General features: G+C 43.9%; 1 protein-coding gene across 2 annotated transcripts in view; it reads left to right on the top strand.

Moving 5' to 3' along the window:
• Positions 1-18: 18 nt before the first annotated feature.
• Ttc7a (tetratricopeptide repeat domain 7A) overlaps positions 19-26,432 on the top strand; it is a 130,089-nt gene continuing 103,675 nt past the window's right edge. Inside the window, exon 1 of one of the 2 annotated variants that reach the window (XM_063229069.1) lies at positions 19-38. Coding sequence is in view for 1 of the 2 variants with exons in the window: in XM_003473072.4 (XP_003473120.1) it covers positions 20,899-21,067 (169 nt within the window). In the remaining variant the exon portion in view is untranslated. Of the gene's footprint in view, positions 39-20,833; positions 21,068-26,432 lie in introns of those variants that run through there. The other variant, XM_003473072.4, reaches the window with a different exon arrangement.

Raw genomic sequence — 26,432 nt, 5'->3', positions numbered from 1 at the left:
GCCCCGGACGCCCCCAAGATTGCCTTTCCGCTTGGGAGGTAGGCTGGAGGATGGGTGGGCTCCATAGCCGGCCCCTGGTTCTGCCCCTCCTGTGTGGGTCCGCGGGTTCCTCCGACTTCACGATGGGGAGATGCTAGGAGACGTTCCCTAACACGACAGCTAGAGGGCGCAGGTGCAGGCCGCGCCACTTGGAGCTTTTGCGCCATTCCACAAGCCCAGTCAACCTCTGTATTTGTTCACTTGCAAGTCCCAGTTCAAATACCCCTTTTCGGTGCAGTTCGTGAAATCAAAGCACTTTCAGAAACAGACAGTGCCTGAGTTCTCACACCTTTGGGCCTATGCAAGATTGTCATTCAACAAATATCTACTTAATGGACCAGAATAAATGTAGAGCCCTCAGTTTTTAAATCCCTCCGCCCATTTGTGTCCATAAAGACACATTCTTACATGTCTGGATTCAAAAAAGTGGAGACAAGAAGTAGGTAGGGCCAGGGATTTAGCTCAGTGGCTCAAGCGCTTGCATGGTAAGTGCAAGGCCGTGAGTTCGATCCCGGTACCAAAAAAAAGGGGGGGGGGGAAAGAAGAAAAGAAAAAAGCAACTAGGTAGATGATCCTAGAACCCTCTCTTCAGCCTTTCAGTACCTTGAAAGTTGGTCGGTGCCACTGTCGTTGACTATCTCATTCTCCCATCTACATCTGAAGTTAAAATCTTTTAAATTATTCCAAAGAAAAACGCAGGATCCTTTAAAAGGCCATCTTGACTCAGTAACCCTTCTGCTTTCCTTAGTTTGGATTAGTCTGCTCCAGTTCATTCCAGGTCCCCTGTACTGCCGTCCATTTAGTCCATTCCTCCATGTGTCCTTTTAATAACAGTTCTTGAATTCCCTGTGAGGATTCCTTGTACTGGGCACTGTCTGGACAGCTAATAGAAATACAGATAAGACATGGGATCTCTAAGAAATTCAATGTATAGTAGATGAGCGGTGTTCTCATTCTATTTAACCAATGCTTCCCCCTCTTCTACGGATATTCTCTTTCCTGTCTCTCAAGTCAGCAAGTGCTCCCTCTGGATCAGATCATTGCCATCAGCATATAAACCGGCTTTCTGGTTTCTCTCCCACCATGCCACTGAAATGACAATCTCTGTGCCACTCTGTAGTCTCTTCTTTGATCTCTGTTTTTATTTGACTTGCCTTGTTAATACTATTCATCATAGTTAATCACTTTTACTTTGAAACACTTTTTTTTCTTGTTTTCTGGCAGTGCACACTCTTGATCCTGATTTCTCTGACTCTTCTTTCTTAGGCTATTTTATTAGCTTCCCCTCCTCAATTCAGCATATAAATATAAAAGTTCCTAGGATTCTACCCTTCTCTGTCTACCCACTCTTCCTATGTGACTTCACCTACTATCTTTAGCTAACAGTTATAGGGAGAGGACTCCACAATTTATCTCAATTGGGATGCCCTCTTCTCTGTAATTCCGAAGTCCTCTAAATAAACGCCTGCTTGACATTTCAACATGAATGTCTAACTGGTATCTTAAATTTTAACATGGCTCCGAAAATTGTGGTAAATGTCACCTGCCCATTTTACTAAGTGAGTTTTCTAAATGTCATTGTTATTCAGTTGTTTAAACTAAAACTCTAAGAGCTCTTCTTGATTTCTTTTATTTGTGTTTCTTTTATTTGTGTTTGTTCATTTGTCACGGTTATTTGTTTTGGGTTTTCTTTGGTCTTTTTCATTTTTATCCGTACCGGGGATCGAACTCACGACCACACACTTGCAAGGCAGGCGCTTATGCCACTGAGCTAAATCCCCAGCCTCTATTTTGTTTTATGACACAGAGTCTCACTAAGTAGTTTGGGCTGGCCTTGAGCTCCCTAGGTTACCCAGGCTGGTATTGAATTTACAGCAATACTCCTGCCTCAGCCTCCAGAATGTTGGGATTACAGGTGTGCACAACCATGCCTAGATTGCTTACCTTTATAACTAATCATTCAACAAATCCTTTTGATGCTACCAAAATATATCCTGGCCAGATGTGGTGGCACACATCTGTAATCCCAGCACTTGGAAGGCTGAGGCAGGCGGATTGCTGCAAGTAGGAAGGTCCCTGGATCACAGGGGCCCTATTCTCATTAGCATTTCATCCACTGATGAGCTTAGTTCTGAATGTGCTCTAAGGAGGTGGAGCCTGGTTGGAGGTGGGTCACTGGGGCATGACCTCAAAGAGTGTGTTCTTGTCCCTAGAACCCTCTTGTCTCCCTGCTTCCTGGCTGCCATAGCTTGAACAACTTTCCTCCACCATGCCCTTCCATCATGCCATTTCTGCCATGGAGCTGGCTGGCCATTGACTGAACCCTCTGAAACTGTAGGCCAAAATAAACTCCTCCTTTGAGTTATAGGTGTTGAGTATTTTGTCCCAACAACAGAAAAGTGACTAATACAGCTTCCCGACTCACTGCTCTGCTTCCACCCCTGCCCATATCTAGTCCATGAATGTGAGAAGCCACCTTTAAGTCAGTTATTGGTAGGTGTTCTGTAACTTGTAGCTGCACCCATTCCTAAGAGGAAAGTAATTTGGTACTAAAAATATACTCTAAAATTTGTTATTGGCCAATAGGAGGTTAAGGTAGCAGTTGTGATGACTATTCCAAACAAGAAAGCTGGTGAACCTTGTTAAACCATCATGAGACTATTGTTTACTGGACCTTCAATACAGACTACTTGTCAACCCAAGCTATATTTTAGGAGAAATCTCAGGAACTATATAGAACATTAGTGGGTATTGAGGGTCTTTTTTAGTAGCTTTCAGCAAACTCCCTCAAAAGAATGGCAAACCAAGATTAGAAATAACTGATTTGAAAGTACAGATCACAAACTTGGTAAAAGAGAATCTCTTGGCTGTAAATATAGTTCAATGGCTTAAGTACCTGCTTAGCAAATGAAAGGTCATGAGTTTGATTCTTTTGGCCCAAAGATGTGGCTTAGTAGTACACCTGCCTGCAAGCATAAGGCCCTGAGTTCAATTCCTGGTATCAGAAAAGAAAAAAAAGGAGTGGGGGAGGATTTTTTTATCTGCAGCATACAATCTACACCGACCAAACTTAAAGCCATAACCTTGGAGCCCTGGATGAAAATGACAAACTGACGTTTTGTACCTAAGCTGAAACCAGCACAAGTGAAAAGGGAGAAGCTATAGTGTGATCAGGAGATAAGATTGACTGGAGATTTAGTTCAGCGGCATTAAGCACTTGCCTTGCAAGTGTGTGGTCATGAGTTCGATTCCCAGTACCAAAAAAGACAAAAAAAAACCCCAAACAAACCAGGAGATAAGATTGAGGCCCCAAGTGGCAAGATGGGTTGTGAGTAGCATCTCTTCAGGTGTCCTTCTAAAGCACTTCAAAACAATGTTTTGACTTTGTAGAGGATTCCAGGGTACATAAGAACAGTAGTGAGTATTGAACTTCAGTATATATTTTTTGGTATTGCTTTGATTTCTAAAAACTATATGAATGTATTGCTTCACTGAAAGAAATAAATTGAAAATATTTAATGAAAAAACAATTTTAAAAGCTGAGCATGGTGGTACATACCTATAATCCCAGCACTTAGGCGGCCGAGGCAGGAGGATCACCATAAGTTTGAGGCCAACCTAGGATACACAGTGAGTTCAGAGTCAACCTGAACTACATGAGACCCTGTCTCAAAAAAAAAAAAAAAAAAAAAAAAAAAAAAAAAAAGCAAAAAATAAACAAGTTAAAGCTCCTTTAGACAAGTTATTTGATTGTGATCAGTTACACTTGGAATTGATCAGAAGTCTGACAAATGACTAAGGGAATCCTGTGTCCCGACAATCTCAAGTCTGTTCAACAACAATCTGTTGCTCTTCTGTCCTATATCAACCCCTGACCCCCAGAATTCCCTCCAAAAGAAAGTGGGATGTAAAAGGTACGTGTCTGCACAAAGGATAGAAGAATGGGTCCTTCAGATTCTCCAACGAAGAATTTAATTACTTCTAGGAGAACCTGCTACTTCTATCCAACAGTACTGGATGTGGTCTGCTGACCAGGAAATAACATGAAAAATAACATGTTTCTCTATCTTTCTATCTCTTTGTCTCTCCTAAGTGAAAGCTCTTATTGCTTCTTCACATTTTATAATGAATATATTTTCCTATAAGCTTTTATTTTTTTACATTTGATTGATATATAGTATATGCAAAGAAAAGTATACAGTTCAATAAATTTTCAGAAATTGAACATGTCTGTATAAGTAGCACCCAAATCAAGAATCTTCCTTAAGCTGCCTTTACAAACACCTACCGTCTCCTCCAAAGAACATTTAATACCACAGACTACTTGTCAACCCAAGCTATATTTTAGGAGAAATCTCTTTCCTGGCTTCTGTATTTCATATAAATAGAACCACACAGTACTTTGTGTGTGTGTGTGTGTGTGTGTGTGTGTGTTTTGTTTTGTTTTTTGTCTACGGCTGCTTTTGCTCAGCATCAATTTGAGATTCTTTCATGTGAGATCATTCTCATTTCTGTGTGCTATTCCATTGTGTCAATATATATTCTATTCATAGATGTCTACCTTCCAGTTGTAGGCTATTATAAATGATGCTACTTTAAATATTGTATAACATGTCTTTTCTTGCACATCCATTTACGTTTCTGTTAGGCATTCACCTAACAGGAATCCTGCTAGCTATAAGAAATGCAGACATTCAACCTTAACCAGATACTACTGAAGTTTTCCTAAGTATATATATTGAGTAAATATATATTCCCATATACATGAGCATATCAGAGTTCTGTTGTCCCACATTCTTCTCAACACTTAGTACTTTCTTTTTCCTGATCACAAATAATATTCTTGAGCTTAAATCACCAAGCCATGAGAAGCCACATCTAGACCTAAAAGAGGAGTTCTATGGTTTGAATATGGTTTACCCTTCCAAAGCTCATGTTAAAATTTAATTACCATTAGGGCCGTGTTAGGAGGTGGGAACTTTACGGAATGATTAGGTCTTTAGGAAAGATTACTTCCTTCACAGGGGAATGGATTGATTCATGTGGGGTTGAATTAGTTATCACAAGACCTAGTTATAAAGCACCTCTTGTGTTTGTCTCTTTTGCATGGATTGCTTCTCCTTCCACTTTGAGCCACAATCTGAAGCAGCTGGAGGCCCTCAATGATCCCATACTCTTGGACTTTCCAGAATCATGAGCTAACACAAACTTCTTTCCTTTGTAAATTACCCAGTTCTGGGCATTTTGTTTTGGGTCTAGGTAAACTAAAACAAGAGGACTCTATAAGGAAGGTTTGGGGGACAGGTAGGGAAAAGCCTTAGTGAGAATTCTGGTAAATTCACTAGCAAGAGTTAAAGTCCTTGTGAGAGAGAGGAATTAAGACAGGCAGAAGGAATTGATGAGTAGCCTGGCCCCACCTGGTGAGGCTGGGGACTTCAGTTTGCTCCTCTCTACCTCCAGTTAAGTAGAAAAGAGACAAAGTGGGAGGGGCCATATTATAGAAAACTCACTTAGTATATCAAGTATATACTTATACCTGTATGTGCACACATGAACACACACACATACAGAAATAAATATTTTATCATCATGATACTGCACTAAAATATACATGTATCCCTTTATTATGTGCTAACTAGGCCTTGTATGAAAGGCCCATCATAAACTTTTGGGATAGCGCATTGGCAGGATAAAGATAGACTAAATGAGCTTATCCAAGAATTTGCACATAGACTGTGGGGTGGTGGCATACACCTGTAATTCCAGCACTGAGGAGGCCGAGGCAGGAGGAATGCCACGAGTTCAAGGCCAGCCTGACTTTCACAGTGGGACTCTGTCTCAAAACAAACGATAAAATTTTTTGCACATAGGCAATAGAGAGGGTCAGTGGCCAAATCAGGGAACTCAAGTGCATGAAACAGCCAATCAAGTTGTAACAGATTTCAGAGGGGAGAGTTTTATTGCCACAAAATAAAAGGGGATAAGAACAAAGATCCTCAATCACCTTCCCACCTTATTCCAACAAGGTAGCTGTCTGTCTCCTCATTTCTCTCCCCTTTTCAACAAAGTAATTTTGCTTCTCCTTTTAAATTTATATCCCTAATTTTTTATTATATAAGTTTATGATTCCCAGACAACTAAAATTTACTCTCACAAAACTCAGCGCCTACATACCATACAGAGTACCTGGACTCTGAATTGTATGTAGGAGCTAGTGACACCTTAGGGTTACCTTTGTGACTGAGTGAATATATCCCACATAAAATATAGATACCAAAGACAAGCAAACATGAGGTGGGTTTTTTATGTAGAGTAGCTACCAGAACTCAAACTCAGGACTCCACACTTGCCAGGCAGGGTCTGTGCCACTGAGCTATATGCCAGCACTGCACATGAATTTTAAGTAACTAAGGAGCTGTACAAAGCATATGCTGGTGATTATACTGCCTGGGAACCCAGTTTCCATTTTTAACTCCCTCCTCCTATCTTTACAATACAGGCATTAATCATTAAACACAAACTTTCCCATTCTCTTTTTTCTCAGCTAAGTCACCATGTGACATAGTTATAGGCATAATACAGGAGAACATGGGAAATATTGTGCCTTTGTGTGTGTGTGTTACTAGGTTTGAACCCAGGACCTCACACATGCTAGGCAAGCCTTCTACCCCTATCCTACATCCCTCCCAGCCCTGTCTTTTGCTTTTCTGATGAAAGGAATAGTGACCTTTCCCTTCTGAGTGGCGCTGTAATAGCAGTCACCCTCTCTGAAGAGTAGTGGTGGAGAATTTCTAAAAAGCTGTCCCAATTATGTGCCGAGCCAACACATAACTACAGGTAACATGGGTCTTAGTTACTTTTCTCCTTGCTGAGACAAAATATTCAAAGTTAAAGGAAGAAGGGTTTATTTAGCACAGTTTGCATAGATTTCAGTCCACAGTCAGCTGATTTCAAGGCAGGATAACATGGCAGCGGGACACTGCAGAGGAGAAACAGTTCACAGCAAAGCGGGCAGAAGAGAGCAAAGCTGGCCAATGAGGACAAAAGGACGTGAGGGTCTTAGGCTGAGGAGTAAGAACAGATCACAGAGAGGAGCAGAGGAGCCTGCTGAGAAAGACGGCTGAGTCAGAGAAGTCCAACGGAGGGCTCCCAAGCAAGCCTCCGGGAGCCAGCTCTGAACAGCAGCCAGGGAACTCACTGGTCTCCGGCGAAGGGACATAGGAGCTGTCTCACCAAGGACCTTCCTATCCCTCTTTCCTTCTTTCCCCACTCAACACTGCAGGTGAAAAGCAGTAGTAAAATGAGAAATTCTTTTAAAGAGATACTAAACAGACTCCCTGTCACACTGTAGCTGAGCCATTCCTATGGGTCCTATCTTTGGGAGAGAGGGAGACAAATCTTATCTTTAGTGAGGACTTGTTAGTCAGTATGTTGGAATGGGTGATTGAATTGAATCCGCATTTGGAACTTAATGTGATTCCTGGAGTTTTACATACAGGTATTAAGAAAAACTTACATATTTGAAAGGATTTTTACCCATGGCCAGGGAAAGGGCCACCCATACCCCACTGAGAGGGATTAAAAGTCAGTGGAAGACAAGGATAAGGTTATGTTTGTGGATACAACCCCAAATCCTATGTGTGCTACATGTCGGTTATACAAGATTCCTTTCTTGAAAGCCATTCTGCTGCAGGTTTCTAGGTGCATATGTCAGCTGGGAGCCCCTTATTCCCCAGAGGTCTGGGTATAATGGGATCTGGCCTATCTAATTCCACAGCCTGGAAAAATCTGAGATTGTCTCAATTTCTGCTCATTCCGGGGGTACTCCAAGCAAATAACTTCTGTGTTCCTTTCACATTCTACTCTTTTGCTCCCTAACCAGGCTGCAAAGTCAGCATCTCTGACTCTTTTTACACATAGAGCAGATGTGAGTCAAGGAAACTTAGCAATAAGTTACCACCTCTATGCAATGGACTGTTATGGTTAAGATTTAAAATGTCCCCCAAAAGTCTCATGTGTTCAGAGTCAGGACTTTTGGAAGGTGATTAGATTATGGGGACTTAGCTGAATGTGCTCTTAGAAGGTGGGGTCCAGCTAGAGGAGGTGGGTCTCTGGGGATATGACCTGGCATTGTAATCCAGATATTAACTGTTGTAATCCAGGTGTTGTAATCCCTTTTCCAGTCCTCCTCACAATCCAGAAAGTTATAATTGTGATCTAATTGAGAGGTTATTGGAATCCCAGCAAGTTAATTCCAATCTACCACATCCAATGCAACCCACAGTAAGATTAAAGACACCAAGACATATATAAAATAAGGGCAGCCTGATTTAAGTGAGAATATGTGGACAAAGGCTTCAATGCAAGGCCTCTCCCAGAATTTATTATCTTGTGAAGAAGGAGGTGGCTTAAGGATGAGTGGCAGAGAAGAAATTGGGAACTACATGGTTAACCTGAGTCTGCTATCCAGGTGGACAGAAAAACATCTTTGTAATATGCATGGAGATATGCAGAAAGACCAGTCTTCATAACTAGACTGGGATAGTCTGTGAATTTAGGAGGCCGTTGCTGCAGTTTCTGATATGTAAACTTTTCTGCCCTGAGTATTCATAGCCCTTGTTTTGAGGCTCTATCCAGCTGACCTTTCTGGAGCTGAATGGCTCTGCCATCCAGCTGTGCTTCAATCTTTTACAGAAAGCACTAAACCAGGAAACAGGCAACTGTCAGGTTGGCCTCAGGGAATGCATATCAGTACTTCAGCTAGCCTTATTTGCATTACTTAGAGCCAATTGAAGGAAGAAGGAAGAGTGGGCTCTGTACATGTCAGTATAAGGAAATAAGACTTGATTTAACTAAAATTGCAGCATTTGTTCTGCATTTAAGGGGAGTTGCTCAAATTGTCTCCCACAAGCTGGAAAGGTGTATTCTTGTCTCTTTCCCTTCTTTTCTCTCTGCTTCCGGGATACCATGGATTGAACAGCTTTTCCCTGCTGGGACTTCTAGGCCATTTCTGCCATGCCATTTCTGCCTGTGAGCCAGTTAACATGGATTGAACCCTCTGAATTGTGAGCCAAATCTCCCCTCCTTAAATTGGTGTCAAGTATAAAAAGTAACAAAGCATCTAGAAAAAGTCATCAAATAGAAATCTGTGAACAGAAAAATATAATGAGATATTAAAATGAAAGGAATGAGTTTAATCATTTAGATACATTAGAAGAGAGAATTTGTGAGTTGGAAAATATATCAGAAGATACAGTCTAGAATTAAGTATAAAGAGCCCAAACACTGAAAAATAGAACAAGTGTGAAAGTCAGAGGACTTATCCTCTGTGGAAAGGCCTCACTGATGTTGAGCTGGAGATGCCACAGGGGAAGCAGAGGAAATATTTTAAGCTAAGAATTTTCTAGCACTGTGAAAGACTTCTGAATAATGCCAAATCTCAGGCAAAATTAATTAAAAGAAATCTTTTCAAGGAACACTAAAATTAAAGTCTATAGAATACCAAAGAAGAAAACTATTGAAAATAGGTGGGGAAGCGGGGAATTATTTTTAAAGGAGTAACAGAAAGTTCATTTTTCAACAGCAGTCATGCAGACCGGAAAACAGTCTGATGTCTTCAATGTGTAAAAGAAAACTGATAGCCTAAAATTCTAAGTCCATAAAAAATTCTTCAAGAGGGGCTGGGGATTTAGCTCAGCGGCATAAGCGCCTTCCTTGCAAGTGTGCAGTCGTGAGTTCAATCCCTGGTACTGATTAAAACAAAAAAGACAAAAAAAAAAAAATCTTCAAGAGTAAACATGAAATGTTTTTAGACAAATAAATATTGAGTGATTTACCTACCCACAGAAACATTTTATTGCTTTTGTATTTCTGTATAACTAATTACTACAAAGTTGGTGCCTTAAAAAAATGCTGAGATTTATTACCTGACAGTTCTGTAGATCTAAAGTCCTGACAGGCATCAACTAGGTTCTCTGCTCACCACATCAACAGGCTGGAATTAAGATGCTGACGAGGGTCAGAGTCTCATCTGAGACTCGAGATTCCTCTCCAAGATCATGTGATTGAAAGTAGCATCTAAAAGAAGCCTAATACTTGAAATCAGATAAAGTATTTTTTAGATATGATGTAATTACACTAGGAAAAAAAATCCTAAAAACCTTCCACATTTATTGGAAAATTAAGAAATATTTTTAAAGAACACATCAGTCTGATAAGACATAACAAAGGAAATTCTAAAATATTTTAAACTGAATGTTGACTAAATTTATACAGTTTAATGCTAATGGAATACAACTAATTTTTACCATTAAGTGAATATATTAAAAAATAAGAAAAGTTAAAAATTAATGAGCTAAGGTACAGCCTCATTGAGTTAAAAATACAATATGAAATACTACTTTATTACAAAGATTCACTGCCTATCTCTGGGTTAGACTTCTTCATATTTCTTGATCTGGTCAGTGGAATGTGCACAGAAGTGTTACATGTCACATTTAGTCAGAAGTGCTGAGAGCCAAAGTATAGTTCTCTACATCTCTTTTTCGTTTGGTTATCACTGATATAGATACTGAATAAATTTGCTAGCTTGAGACCTAGAGTAAAGATAGTTTGAAGAAGAACTAGTCAAACTGGACAGAACAGGTAGCAAGGGTGCAGAAAAACCAGTATCAAACTGAATGGAAGACTTTGCATCGAGGAGTTTAGAAGGAAATTTTATTTGTTTTATGTGGATGCGCTTGGGAACTAAGTTTGAGTCCAACTCACCAGCCACGAATCAGCTTAAGAGTTTGGCTTAAATACATTTTGCAAGCAGAAAGTTCAAGGCTGATAGCAGATTATTACCTGATTGGTTACATGATTTGAGTCATCTGTTGTCAAGCAGAAAGCAGGAACATTCTGGGAAGGAAGGGAGGCGGTTGAGCAGAGCAGGTGGGATTAAGTATATCCTTGACTGGGCCAGTCTGTCCCAGACATGAAGTCTTCAAAGCAAGTTGGCAAAACTACATGTATTTTTAGGTAGGAAAACATTACTGCTGGATGCAGTCAGGTTGATGTAGCACGTTATCTAGGAGAAGCAGCTGGACACAGATAGTCAAAGCTAACTAAGCTTAGCTGGCTAACGACATCACGTGCAGCATGAGCACAGTCACAGGCCACTAACTGATTTTAAACTTCTATAAAATGTCTGTAAGTATGTCATTCTATAATTTTGCCACTACATCATGAGAAATAAACTATGTTGTTAAAAGCCCTGACATAGGGGAGACTTTTTGCTTGTTACTGTAGCATAACCTATCCTATCCTGACTGCTATAGAAATCCAAAAGAGCCCTGTAATCCCAGCACTCTGGGATCTTTTGATGGCAGGAAGATCACAAATTAGAACAATTTGGTGACTTAGTGAAACCCTGCCTCAAAATAAAACATAAAAAAGGGCTGGGGATGTAGTTGACTACAAATGCCTAGGGTTCAATCAACAGTGACAATAGAAATAAAACAAAACAGAAAAAGAAAGAGAAAGAAAAGAATCTGGAAGTCAAAACAGAAGGATTGCTATGAGTTCAAGGGCAACCTGGGCACATGGGGAATTCAGAACAGCTTAAACTACACGACGAGACCCTTAAACTTAAAAACTTAAAAAAAGGAAAAGAAAGAAAGAAAAAAGCAAAACTCAAATATGATAATATAAATGAAATAAAAGTAGAAAAACTAATGAAATGGAAAATAACATGATGGAGAATCAACAAAAACAAATTTTAGTTATTTGGAAAGATCAATAAAATTGATAAATTCCTGACAGGTTATCAAGAAAAATTTAAAAAGAAAGCACAAATAATATAAAATTAAAATTTATATATAACTACAAATTTTATAAATACTAAGAAGATTAACAGGATTTTATGTTAATTTCCTGCCTAAAATATGAAAGGCATATTAAATGTACATGTTCCTAAAAAAAAAAATACAATGTACCAGCCAGGCATGGTGGTGCACTCCTGTAATCCCGGCACTTGGGAGACTGAGGCAAGAGAATTGCTGCAAGTTCGAGACCAGCTTAGGCTACAAAGTGAGCCCAAGGCAGCCTGAACCACATAGTGAGACCCTATCTCAAAAAAACCAAAACAAAACAAAAAAATTGACCAAAAAGGAAATAGAAATTCAATCCTTAGTCCTTAAATTCAATCCAATAATCCTTAAAAATTGAATTGATATTTTAAAAACCTACCCATAAATAGCTAAGGATGACCTTATATAAACTATATACAAACTTTTTGGAAAACAGGACACTAAAGAACATTCTTCATTTATAAGGCTTGCACTATTTATTTAGTTTGGATTTTTTTGAGATAAGATTTCACGATGCATTCCACGCTGTCCTTAACTCTCTGTATAGCCAGCATGGCCTCACACGCATGCCTCAGCTTCCTGTGTGCTGAGATTACAGCATGCACCACCATGTCTTGCAAGGCAGGTATAATTTTAATATTAGAATCCTAACAGGTTAGTTCCAGGTGAAAACATTTAGCCCTTTCTGACTTGAGGACAAAGATACAAAACTCCTAAAGGAAACATTATATTAGCAAATCATATCAAGCCACATATAAAAAAGGAAAACCCACTGGGACCAATGTGGTAGGCAGAACAATGGTGACATGCTAAATCCTGAAATCTGTGAATATATTATTTTATTTGGCAAAAGAGACTTTGAAGAGGTGATTTAAGTTTAGACCTCAAGATGAGATTATCCTGGATTTTTCCTGTGGGCCGAGTGTAATCACAGGGAGCTCCAGAGTCAGAGATGGGACCAGGGACCTGAGGTTGGAGTGATGGGCTTTGAGGGTGAGGAAGGTCTCAAGCCAGGAAGCAGTTGGCCTCTGGAAATGGTGAGCAAGACAGTTAATCGTTCCCTGCAGCCTCAACAAAATACACAGCTCTGCCAATGCCTTGATGTACTTCCATTTGGGGCTCATGCGCTCTCTCTCTCTCTCTTTTAGATAGGCTGGGTTTTTTGTTTACTTGTTTGTCTGTCTTTTTGAGGCAGGGTCTCCCTAAGCAGTTCAGGTTGGCCTTGAGCTCACTGTGCAGCCTAGGCTGGTCTCAAACTTGCAGTAATCCTGTCTCAGCCTCCTGAGGGCTGGCATTATAGGCATGCATCACCTTACAAAGTAACCCACTAAATTAATGTTTTAATTTATTACATCAGTCACAGGAAATTAATACAACTAATTTGCTCTTATGCCAGAAATGCAAGGATGAATTAACATTTGAAAATGAAACAATTTCACCATATTAGTAAATTTAAAGGAGAAAAGTCATATGATCATTTCAATAAATGCAGTGTTTTGAAATTCAATTTTAATGATACCTTTTTTTGAGACAGGGTCTTGAAGGCTAGCCTCAAACTCCCTGTGATCTTCCTGTTTCAGTCTCCTGAATGCTGGGATTACAGGTGTGCACCACCACACCTGGCAACTTCCACCATAATTTAAAAAATAAAAACTTTAACAAACTGTATAAAACTGATGAGATATCAGAAAGCAATGTCATAATTACCATAAAAGCCAGCAGTTCCTTTTAAAGAGATGGAAGTTTGTACTTGGGAAGGTATATACTGTGGGCTTCTGGGATGCTGGTGAAAACCTTATTTCTTAACCCTCGTGGGTAGTATATGAGAGTTTGCTTTATAGCAGTTATGTCTCAGGTACTTTCTATTAATTGTGATTTTTTTTTTTCAAAACAAAATATGGGGCTTTAGCCCAGCGGTTCCTTCCAGTCTGTCTTCCCAATCACCCGGGCCGATTGGTCCGGTGGTTTGAGACCCTCTGGCGCTCTCCAGTCCTTTAAAAAATATATATATATATATATTTTGAGGGCTGGAGATTTAGCTCAGCAGCATAAGCACCTGCCTGACAAGCATGAGGTTGTGAGTTCAATCCCCAGTACCAAGAAAAAAAATTTTTTTGAAAGAAGACGGGGGGGGGCCTGGGGATTTAGCTCAGTGGCATAAGTGCTTGCCTTAAAAGCAGGCAGTCATGAGTTCAATCCCCGGTACCGATAAAAAGGAAAAAGACCCAAAAAAAAAAAAAAAAAAAAAAGTAGAAAGAAGAGGGGGCTGGGGATTTAGCTCAGCAGCATAAGCACCTGCCTTGCAAGCAGGCAGTCATGAGTTCAATCCTCGGTACCAATAAAAAAAAAGAAGAAAAAGAAAAAAAATTTGAAAAGCAGATAAAGCAAAGCTACATTTTATAGCCTATCATTGCTTTCTTCAAAGAGGCCGGATATTTTCAGCTGGCCTTAGGAGCAATGGGGCTTGATTAGCTAACATGAGCTGGAAAGACTGCATACCTGTGGGCTGGGATGATTCTCTCCCTTAGGAAGGCAGTAGCTGTACAAAGAAGGGGGAGATATTGTGGGCCCTGCTCTGGGGAGGACACCATAGCAGCAGTCTTGGAAGAGGACACAAAAGTCACCAAGGACAATCAGGAGGCACCAGAGACCTCGAGAACTAGAAGGGATGGGAGGTTAGAGGGAGCTCACTGCATACCCGAAGTGTGGGTACCCTGGGTCATGAAGTAGGTGGGTAGGTAAAAGATTCCCTAGAACTTTTACCTCCAAGGCCTGAGGAAACCTGAGACAGCCTGAGATTCTCAAATTAGCATAGCAAATAATTATTGAATGCCTAACGTGCACAAACACAACCACTGCACAGTTTTGAAGCTTGCCTCTGTAAGTCTTTGTCTGTCAGCCTAATGATTACAGTACATGCAGATGTCATGGCAGCTGTTAGTGAAGGACTGGCCATCTGGCCAGATGCTGGCAAAGTTTCAAATTCTGAGGCGGCTGACTCAGGACTAATAACTAGATAAGTCATGAGACAGTGTGGGCAAGAATGCAGTGAGCCAAAAGTCATGGAGATAGGTAGAAGCTGATTTGCAAACAAATAGGTTATGGGGATCATGACTCTGTAAGACTAGAAAGGTAGGATGCTGTGTGTGTGTGTGTGTGTGTGTGTGTGTGTGTGTGTGTGTGTGTGGTGCTAAGGATTGAACCCAGGGCCTGACATGTGCCAGACATGTGCCCTATCACTGAGCTACGTCCCCAAACCCTTTTTACCATTTTTGATTTGAGGAGTCTCACTAAGTTGCCCAGGATGGTTTTGAATTTGCCATTCTCCTCCCTTACCTTGAGAGTTGTATGCCACCATGCCCAGTGGCAGTTTGTCATTCTGTGGCATCACCTGCGTGGATGAAATTCTGTTGACCAGGAAGCAACTGTAAAATCCATATTCAAATTTAGAGTGACCGTAGGTGGGATGGCAAAAACCAAAGCGCCTGTCATCTATCTACTGTGTGCTAGAAACACAGGTTTCTAAGGGATCCCCCAATGGAAACTATGATGACCCCAAATGGCAAGAAGGGACGAACAGAAGGCATGGAGGACATCTGAGCAGGGCTGCTGGCCACCTCTAGATGGGGGACTGGGAGCGCTTAGTGACCTCCAGCCTGATTATTCATAACTGCTGTGACAACTAGAATAAAGAGTTTGATGGGGGTGAGGAGGGTGTCAGAATACCCACACGTAATAAATCTTGAGTCATTGAACGGGAGGAATGGACACCATCTACTACCAAACAGCAACATAACTACTGCAGAGATCAATGAAATTGTTAATAATGTTGCTGCTTTTTCAAGAAGTTTCAAGAAGAAACCATTATAACTTTCCAGCAGACAATCTCAAACTACCACTTACTTTCTAAGCCTCTCCCTCTCTGTTTGTTTTCTTTGTGGTACTGTGCTACAGATTGAACCCATCTCCTTCTCATTGAGCTGCATGGCTAGGCTGTTTTTTTGTTGGTCTGTTTGTTTCTTTTGAGACAGTCTCACTAAGTGGCCCAAACTGGGTGGGTTCAAACTCACAAACCTCCTGCCTCAGCCTCCCAGAGTACCTTGATCCAGGTGTGCACCAGCATGCTCTGCTTGAAACCCTCTTTTGAAAGGTTTCACCTTTTCCTGTCCATGAACTTTACACTACAGTATCATGATTCTTGTTCAACCCAAGCCCCCTTTTTGGAGAGCTCCCTTTACAGACGAATCCTTCCTAAATATCCTGGCTCTGCCTTGGTTGGCTATTGGCTCTCTGAGGGCAGTGTTCCTGCCTGTGATGACAGCAAACACTGCTCTGAACTAGCACAAAGTTGCATTGATGGTCTTATCAGGAAGCCAGCATTCAATTCTTGAATGCCACCAAGATCCAACTGAGATCTGCAGCTCAACACCCTTTACTAATGCAGCTATCCCTCTGTGCTTCCTGCAAGAGTCTTCTGGACTAAAAGAGTTTGGGACAGAAGTCTTGCATGGGGCCCAAGGTCTAATTTCACTTTTTCTCTCTCTGTTCTTATTTTTTCAAAGACTCCTTAAGTCTATAGAAGTGTCCAATCGGTGGCCAGCCTCCAGCCCCTCCCTGGAGAAAGGAGGGACTGCATCTTGGCTTGTACATAAAATATCTGATATGCTTCAAATATATAAATAACAAAAGTTTCCTTTAAAAATATTTTTAATACAACATTTTTAAAAAGAATGCCAAAAATAGTGAGCCACACTTTGGATACTGCTGCAAGGATTCAATAAGCTAGAGAGAGCATCGCAGAGAAATTTGGAATTATTTTAGAGACATAATGCAGAGCATTGATATACTAGTAGAAATTTCAGATGCAGAAAGTTCAATAAAAAATAGTCAAAAGTGACTTTAAAGAACTTGGTTTATTAAAAAGAAAAAAAGAGGTTTAGAGAAAAGCTGCTCAGATGTTAGCCAAGTTTATAGGTCATTTTCCTTCATCTTCTTGATCAAAATAAATCGCTGATTTAGTTCTTTGTCAAGAGAGAAGTCCAAAGGGGACTTCAGGGTCCAGCCCTTTTCCTAGGAAAAGCACTGAGTAGATCCTGAAGCAGATGGGCCCTGGCTCTTGCCCTTTTTTCGTGAATGACCCTAACCCAGAAAGAGAGAATTTAGAGGATTTAATATACAACTAGAAACTAAAATAAGAAACAATCCCACAGACAGGCCCCTAAAACCTTACCGAATGGTTTGCAAGAGACTTAAAACTTAGAAATGAAAGGGGAGTGTGGTGGCACATGTCTGTAATTTCAGCACTGTGGAGACTGAGGCAAGAGGATTGCTATGAATTCAAGGCTAGCCTGGGCTACATAGTGAGTCCAAGTCAAGCCTAACCTTCATAATGAGACACTGTCTCAAAAACAAATAAATAATCAAAAAAATTAAAGGGGAAAAAAGTCACCAATGAAGATGTTCAATTTCCCATTCTATTCTTAGACCCACAAGGAAACATTTCTCTGGAAATTAAAGGACAAGCTCACAAACTTTTGATTGAAATGGGTACCATAATATCACTAATAACAATAGTACTGAAAAATAGTCATTCTCTGCTGTACCAAACTCAGATACTACTTTACCTTTGAGGTCTCAGGACTTACAATGGTGAATCTGTGGTGTACTTTTTTCTAGATCAAAGCAGCCAATGTTTCTGCCCATCTTCTTTGGGAGAAAACACCATATGTGGATCCTTGTGCTTTGGTTCATGCCTTCCACAAATGTTCAGCCAGGTACCCAAAGTCCTCCAAGTGTCCTATGATTCTGTTCTTTTTTTTTGTTTTTATCGGTACCGGGGATCGAACTCACAACTGCCTGCTTGCAAGACAGGCGCTTATGCCGCTGAGCTAAATCCCCAGCCCCAAGAGGTAAATCTCATACTCCACACAACCAGATGTGCAAAATGCTCTGGACCGAAAAAAAAAAAAAAAAAAAAAAAAAACCTATTGCATTCCTGGATCTTACTGGTCTTTTCTGAAAATTTCCACGTCATTATTTGACTTAGTAACATTTTCCCCTGGGAATCCAAACAAGGGCAGGCCTTTTGTGGGTTAAAATGAGCTTTTCACTACGACTCTCTCTGGGCCTACCTAGATTATCACTATTCAACCTGCAAGTTTATGAGCAGCCTCATCAAGTTGCTACTTTCATGAGAATCATCAACAACAGCCTTTCCCAGCCCAGTGGTAAAGGCCTCTCTGCCTAATGATGGTGGCAGATGTCTTCAGCTGACTCAGTTTTAGAGTCCAGCCAGTGTAGTTTCTGCTGCTCACCGAAAAGACACATTTCTCAGCAAGTGTGCTTACTTCCTTTGAACTCCACACTTCCTCGGAAGCACCAGTAAGCCTGTCAAGGCCAAGGGTCCTCCTGTCTGTAGTAAGCAAAATTCAGTTTGGCACTGCTCCCTTACTTTCTCTGTCTCTCTCTTTCCTGGGGATTGAACCAAGGGCCTTCCCATTGAGCAACATTCGCAGACCTGTTTATTTTTCATTTTGAAATGGGATCTCTAAATTGTTACATTACCAGGCTGGGTTTGAATTTGCAGTCCTTCCAGAGTGCTGGAATTACAGGCGTGTGCCATGATACCTGGGTCCAGCTTGGTTTATTTTTTGGTGTTTTGAGGCTAAGCCTGCCAAGGCTCCATAGTCCAGGCTGGCCTCTAATTCATGGCTCCTCAGTTCTGGGATTTCAGGCATGAACCACCATGCCCTTGGTTTATTACCAAGCTGTAAGCATTTTGGTGAGCTGCCATATCACAGCAGTCTTTATCAGAATTTGTTACGAGTTTTCATCTGAGAGATTTCACATTACAACACCCTATTTTCTAGTTGCTTTTTACATTGGCAAATGCTGCGAGCACAGATCCCCTCTGTTCCTGCAGTCTGAAACTTCTCTGGAAAAGGGTAGTTGCTAGAATCCTCGGGTCTTGTGCCTGCTGGAAACCATTGGAGAAGGGGTCAGGCATATTGAGGACCAGCCTGTGATACATCTGAGGCATGCCGGCTGTGACACCCCAACCCACTGCCTACACATACATTTATTTACTGGGGACCCGGTCAAAGGAACACCACACAAGGCTGCCTCTGCAGTGCTCTGCACCCTGGGAAAGGGCTGGCAATGAATGTACTGTGGAGAAGAGGGGGAGGTTTCCTTGTTTGCAGCCAGGTCACCTCCTTTTATCCACCAGGCCTTGGCCCTGGGAGCTGACTCCCAGGAACTCGGAGATGGGGCCGGGATGGGGATCACAGTGTGTTCTTTGGCCATACTAACCCAAATTCTCTCTCCAGAGAAATACAGTTCTGATGACCATTAAGGGCAGCCAGAGGATAATAGAAAGCCAGTCAGACAGGAAGGGCGTATGGGCCGATTGACAAAATTGTTTCCAAATTCCCACTGCCAGAGCTGTCCTATTTTCCCCCTCTGCCTCGGGGTCCCGGGTCTTAGGGTAGGTCTCAGGGGTTCCAAGCAGCACCTGGGGACAGGTAATCCTCCCCCCAGGCAAGGACTGAGTGTCCATAAGGGAATTGGGCTGAAGTATCTAAAAGATGACCTCCGGAGGAAAGGTCCCACAGGGCTAGGCACGGGGAAACCCTTCCCACAGATAGTGGCGCGCAAACGTGAGGCCGAGAGCGCTTTCCGGGCACACTCCCAAAGCCTTGGGGCAGGGCGGCGACCTCTGCATTGGGACTGAAGTGGTCACTTTAACTCCTAGGAGTCTAAGAGTGTCAGTTTGGCCTGACCCTGCTGTCTGGTGCCGTCTTAGGGCTGGGTCAAACAACCTGTGAAACGATGTTGTGGGCTGCTGTAGTCGTTTCTTAAGTGACACCCTCAGTGACTACGTAGAACAGCGAGCCTCTGTCGCACCGGGGCGGGGCCGTAACCAGTCTCTCAACTAGGTGACAAGGCCCCTCCTCTCCAGGCCCCGCCTGTTATCCTTTGAACTTCAGGAAACCCAGCGGCAGCGCCCGGTTAAACTTAGCTAAGCTTCATGAAGCTTTGATCAGTCTTGAGACACCACGGTGAAGAAATAAGTAAATATGAAGTTGCAGGGACAGTTTGAGCCTTTAAAAAATCCAGGGCAACGGAGATTCAAGCCAGCCAGCTAGTGTAGTACAATTAAGTTACAGAGAAACGACGCTGTTAAGAAAACAAAAGTTGGGCACGCGCCGGTGCTCCCAGCACTTTGGGAGGCTGAGGCAGGAGGATCGCAATTTCGAGCTAGCCTGAGCGAGACCTTGTTTCAAAAAAAGACATAAAAACTGGATTGGGGATGGAGTTCAGTGCAAAGACCCTGGGTTCGATCCTTAGTACCTTAAGTAAACTACATTAAAAACGCTTGCCTGGATGGTAGGGCTCCAAGGGAGGCTCACGAGGCGACCGGCTCAGCGGGCGGGGCACACCCCCAGATTTGTGACGCGCGGGGTCGGCAGCGGTGACGGGACCCCCACTAGCCGGGCGGCGGGGGACAGCGCCCCGAGGGGACGGGGCGGGCTGGGCGCCCGGCCACGCGCAGCATTCAAGTGAGCTTGGACTCAGCGGCAGCGGCGGCGGGGGGCGGGCGCCGGTCGCGCGCCCGGCCGCGGTGGCCGCGGTGTCCCCGGGGCCGCGCCTCGCCCCCGCAGGTTCAGGGCCGGGGCCGGGGCCGGGGCCGGAGCCGGGGTCGGGGCGGCGGGCGGCGGCGCGCGGACCCGCGGCGGGTCCTGTGGGCTCGGCGGCGGCAGCGGCGGCAAGAGCTCGTGCGGCTGCGGCGGGGGCTGCGGGGCCCCTCGGGGGTGCGGGGGCGGCGGGGCCGGAGCCCGAGCGCGCGGCGCAGCCCGGGGCCGCCCCTCGCTGCGCGCGCTCCGCTGCCCCCGCCGCCCGCGCCCCGGCCGCCGCCCGCGCTGCCGTCGACCCCGCCCGCCGGCGCGCCGCAGCCGGGACGCCGCCCCCGGCCGGGGCTGCCCCGCTCGGCCGCGGCGCCGGCGCGAAGATGGCTGCGAAGGGCGCACACGGCGCCCACCTGAAGGCGGAGGGCGAGCTGGAGCGCTGCCGCGCCGAGGGCCGCTGGGGCCGCCTGCCCGAGCTCGCCCAGCAGCTGCGCGCGCCCGGCGGAGGGCGCAGAGTCAACTCGGGCCCCGGGCCCGCCGTGCCGGACACGGGTGAGTGCGGGGCGCCGGGTCGCGCGGGTCCCGCGGGGCCGGGCCGGGGCGGAGCGGGAGCAGGGCCAGTGGTCTGTCCTCCAGGGGCTCGGCGTCCCCCACCTCCCGGAAGCGCTGGAGCCTGCGCTCCCTGAACTTCTTTGGTGGAAGCGATGTCTGCCCCGTCCTTCTTTTCCCCAAGTAGAGTGGAAACCGGAGCTCCGGCCGCAGCTGACCGGTGGCGGGTGCCTAGCGCCCGGGGAGGGTGGTGAGCTGGGGAAAGAGGCCTGGCGAAACTCAGTTTCCTCGTCTATGGTGGACACAGTGGGAGGCTCTCATGAGGGCTGGTTTAGCTGGGCTGGGCTCCTGTACTGGGCGGGAGGACACTCAATGAGGCGCGAGAACATCCGCCCAGGCTCCAGCACCAGGTAGTGTGCTTGGTGCCCTCCCCTAGGTACGGGGAGCCCTCGTAGGGCCCAACGTGGCATAGCCTGGGAGTGTTGGCTGCAGAGGCGCAGATCTGAAGTGCTTTAAAAATTGTCCAGCCTGGGAACGGTGGTAATGGTGATGACAGCCAGCACTACTGCTCTTGTTTGCCCACTTTACAGTTAAGGAAATTGAAGCCTAGAGAAATTAAGTGATATGGCCCTGTTGCCACTGTTCTTATTTTGTTTTGTTTTTCGCAAACCTCTGGGTTTTTTGAGACGAGGCTGTGTCGCTTAGGCTGACCTTGAGCTCACTAGGTAGCCCAGGCTGGCCTCGAACTCATGGTAACCTTGCTCCCTCAGCCTCCAGAGTGTTGGGATCATAAGCACACCAATCCCCCCTGCACCTCCTGCTAGCCTATCCCTCTACTCATTTGGCCATGTCGCAAAGACTCGTGGCATAAAGTCCCATCCTGATGATGCTCTCTCAGGGTATTTGGTGTTGAATTGTGGAGTTCAGAGAAAGTGACGGAGCTTACATTGGCCCCTGCCTGGTATTTAGGGGAGGGGAGGATGTGTAGGGCCAAAGGGGAAGGGGATGGAGGACTTGGTGGCAGGGATGGAAGATCTGTTTGAGGCTTTAGTGTACCTCTGAGCCTGGCAGTGGGAGCTTGGGCAGACTTGAGGTGCAGGTTTGGAGAATCAGGTGAGCCCTTTTCCAGAGCAGAAGAGATCAACTAAGGAGTTTCTGGGTAGATGTGGGAATCTGAGAGCCAGAGAACCAAAGAGACAGGGACTGGGCTCAAGAGAGAAAATGGTAGAATTCAGGGCCATAATGTGCCCAATTTATGTGCAAATCTTGCCACGATTCTCAGACTGACTTTGGCCATATTGTATGGAAAATCATCGGAAAATTGTTATAGCGTAGGTTATACGTGGCACAGTGTAAAGTGTTGTGTATTTTTTTTTTTTTTTTTGTCGGTACCGGGGATCAAACTCATGACTGCCTGCTTGCCAGGCAGGTGCTTATGCCGCTGAGCTAAGTCCCCAGCCCCTGTTGTGTATTATTTTAAAATTCTCATGAGGAGGGTAGGGCATGTGTCCCTGTACAGGAAAGATGTGGGGGCACTAGGGTCACTAGAGGTCACGTAATGCTTATGTGGTAAAGCCTCTATCCAGCCAGTGCCCCTGCCAGCCCCCTCGAGGTGGAAAGAAGGCTTGGAGCCTGGGCAAGCTTCACTGTAGGGATTGGTCCGTGCAATGAGGAACACTCCGGCACTGGGGATCTCTCCTGACAACTTTGGGGTTTGGTTCTGTGAGTGATTTCTGTTAAGTCCAGATACACTGCCACCCAGCACACATTTGTGCACAATCATGTGTGCACACAAATACTAACATGAGAAAAGAAGACCAGTGGAGGAAGAGGGGAGGGGAAGGGGATGAAAAAAGAATTCAGATGCGTTACATCCATGTACTGACTCCTCATAATGAATATAATCATTATGTGCTGCAAGCATATACTAGTGAAAATACATAAAAATAAGCCTGGTATGGTAGTGCACAACTGTGATTCCAGCATTCCAGAGGCTGAGGCAGTAGGATCACCAAGAGATTGAGGCCATCCTGGGCTACTCAGTGAGTTCCAAACTAGCCTGATAATATATATATATATATATATATATATATTCCTACAAAAGAACATAAAAAAATAAAACAAATGATAGAGACAAACAAAACCAGTAAACACATTAAAAACAACAAAAAGAAAAGGAAAAAGAAAGCCATTGATTCCAAATCCCACACATAGAGCATTTGTGTGTGTGTAGCGGGGACTGCTATTTTGGTGCTCAAGACTTCTTGATCACTGGAAATCAAGAACCCATTTTTTTTTTTTTTCCAAGATGTTGGCACTAGTCCACACACTGCAGCCGAGGAGGAAGAGTGTCAGTGTCCCCTGGCCTGTTAGACTTCCAGTCAGTGGCCCAAAGCCTCAACAGCCACATGGTACAGGGGAGGTGTGGGAGGTACTCAGGGAGCAGAACCCAGTGAACCCCATTTTTCTGAGGCCTTGAGGCCTGCTGTGTCAGAGATTTCTAGAGTAAGGCTAGCCCCCAGTACATAGGTTTCACTCTGGAGGACAGGAGGATGGCCCTGTGGGGGGTCCCCCATGGGTGGTAGGAAGGTCAGGACATGCTGAAGCAGAACAGGTCCCTGCACCCTCTTCCTGTTTGAGAAGGTTTCTCCCATCACCCCCAGGGGAAGCTAGTTACTACTGTTGTGTGTTTTCTTCAAATTACATCCGGCTTAGATTTGGTCAGGATGAAGCAGGGGAACCCCAGAGTGTGGCTGGTGCCGCTGGGGTTTATTTTTATAAAAAACAAGGACTCCCCTTTAATCCCAGCACTCTGGAAGGCTTGGTTAGGAGGATCATATGTGGGAGCTTCGCCCGGGTGACTTAGCAAGACTGTCTCAAAATAAAAACTAAGGAGGTCTGGGTATGAGCTCCGTGTGAAGGCCTTACATTCAATCCCCAGCGCTACAAAAGTAAGAACAAAAACAAAACAAAACAAAAAAACCATCCAAGGAGCCTATCCCAGTGATTAAAAAAAAAAAGCTTATGAAAAAGTTTTAAAACATTTTTAAAGAAAGATGAACTCTACTATCCAGCTTGACTGAATATGAGCTCATAAGCCATCTTGTTGACTATACTGCCACACTTTAGTATTTCAGTGTATATTTATTAAATAAGAATTTTTTAAAACTTACAACCACTGGGCTGGGGATTTAGCTCAGCGGCTTAAGCACCTGCCTTGCAAGCACATGGTCGTGAGTTTGATCCCCAGTACAAAAAAAAAAGAAAAATAAATTATAATCATTATATATTTTTTTATTTCTTTTTTTTTTTTTTTTGAGACATATACTCATATACATATACTCAATATGTAGCCCAGACTGTCCTTGAACTCGTGGTGATCCTCTTGCTTCAGCCTCCCAAGTGCTGGGATCACAGAAGTGTACCACCACGCCTGACTCCACCATATCATTATTACTTCTCAAAAAAGCTAGCAATTTTCCAGGTCTAATAGGCCTGTAATCCCAGCACTGTTGAGGCTGAGGTAGGAGGATTGTGAGTTCATGGTCAGACTGGTCTATATAACACGACCCTATTGAAAAAAATTTTATTTAAATTAAAATTAAATTTTAGAGTTAGTTTGTCAGCCAAGATCTGAATAAGGCCACACTTGACATTCGATTGTTGAATTGAACCAATTTCCAATATTTTACTAATTTCAAATGTGGAGCAGAGATCAAAAAATTTTGCAGTTAATACTTGCTTACCCCCACTAGAATCTTGTTTCTTGAGTCTCTATCTCTAGGGGAGCCGTCTTTCTGTTTCGTTTTTATTTTTAGTTGATTTTTTTTCCACTAGAGATTGTTTTCTACTGGGCAAGTCAGCAGGGGTGCGCTGGAGGCAGGTGGCCTTCTGTAGATATTGGGCTGTTCCCTGGCTGGCTATGAATGGAAGGCCCCACCAGCTGCAAAAACCACTGGGCCTGTTTGACCTGATAGGACAGGGGCTGGCTAGACCACATTTCCTAAGGCAGTGGTGTGTTAATGTAGAGTCCTTTTTTCTAAACTGAAACCTCATGATTCAGGTTTAATTGTAATGTTGGCGCTTGTGAGTTTGGGGTTGCAGTTTGGCCTTTGGTCCCTGAAAGCTTCTTATCACCATCCTAAGGGTAGGCATGTAGAGAGAAGGACTGTGAGGTATGGGCAGGAGGCAGGTGGTTTCCAAGAGGGCCTCTGGGACCAGGCACCCTGAGAGAGGCCGGGGAGGAGCCAGAGGCTTTCAAAACATGAGTTGGGGGAGGAGACTGAGTAGCTACCTCCTTTGGGTCTTCCCTGTGGCCAGGGTTGGGGGGACATCATAGCTACTTTACTGTCTGTCTAGGAGGCCTTCTCCTGGGAGGAGACAAGCTGGCCAAGGGGTGGGCTTCAGACAGCAGGATGCTAAGAAGCAGCTTGATTGGCCTTTGGGAGGTGAGGATGCTTTATCAACCTGGATTCTTAACTACTGAAAAATCAGTATTTTTTTTCAATACTGAGGATTGAATCCAGGGCTTTTACACCAAGCTGCATCCCTTTGGCCCTTCATTTTTAAATTTTATTTTATTTATTTAATTTTGAGCCAGAGTCTTAAGTCAATAAACTGCCCAGGCTGGGCTTGAATTCGGTATCCTCCTGCTTCAGGCTCCATGAGTGCTAGAATGACAGGTATGCCTGGCTTTGAAAATGTACAACTTTTAATTTGCAAACATCCTGTAGCTCCATAGACAGGCCAGTTGAGAATAGTGGGGTGGAAAGTGGGCAAAGAAAGAGAGAGGTGGAACCGGAAGAAGGAGAGTTAAACAAGGGAAGAAAATTAACTGAATTTCTGACAGCCGCTGAAGGTCTGCTAAACAGAGATGTAGCCAGGAGACCCTAGAGAGGAAGTCCGTCCACCACAAGGACAGAAAGTGTCTGTGAACAAAAAATCTGAAGCGCCTGAGTCCCTGAAAGTAAGAACAATTTTTACCCTGCCTATGGGGTTTACTCTGCGCTTCAGCCTACGCTTCAGTCTGTAGACTATTGTTGATTTTTGACTTCTTAAAAGCCATGCTCTGCAGGAGGTGCAGCACAGACAGATTATATTTTGGCAGTGTTATTGTGTGTGACCCTAACAATATTTCTTGTGTGTGTTTTGGTCTATAAAATGGGAATATCCATCTTTTAGGGCTTTGCAGATTAATGAAAATATATAATAAAGTGCCTGGCACTCTGTAAGCCCTTAAATACTAGTGCTCCTTTTACAGACTAGGTTACTCTTAGAGATTAGAGCAGTGCTTCTCTAAGGGACTGTGGTGAGGAATCAGTTTTGTTTTGTTTTGTTTCATCTGTTGTGCTTTCATACTTTCATAAAA

Source organism: Cavia porcellus, unplaced genomic scaffold, assembly GCF_034190915.1.
Source record: "Cavia porcellus strain 051 isolate PalLab524CR breed Dunkin Hartley unplaced genomic scaffold, mCavPor4.1 scaffold_1, whole genome shotgun sequence".
In the NCBI taxonomy this organism is placed as follows: Eukaryota; Metazoa; Chordata; class Mammalia; order Rodentia; family Caviidae; genus Cavia; species Cavia porcellus.
The sequence above is the reverse complement of the archived record's forward strand: the minus strand, read 5'-3'. Positions and strand labels throughout refer to the sequence as shown.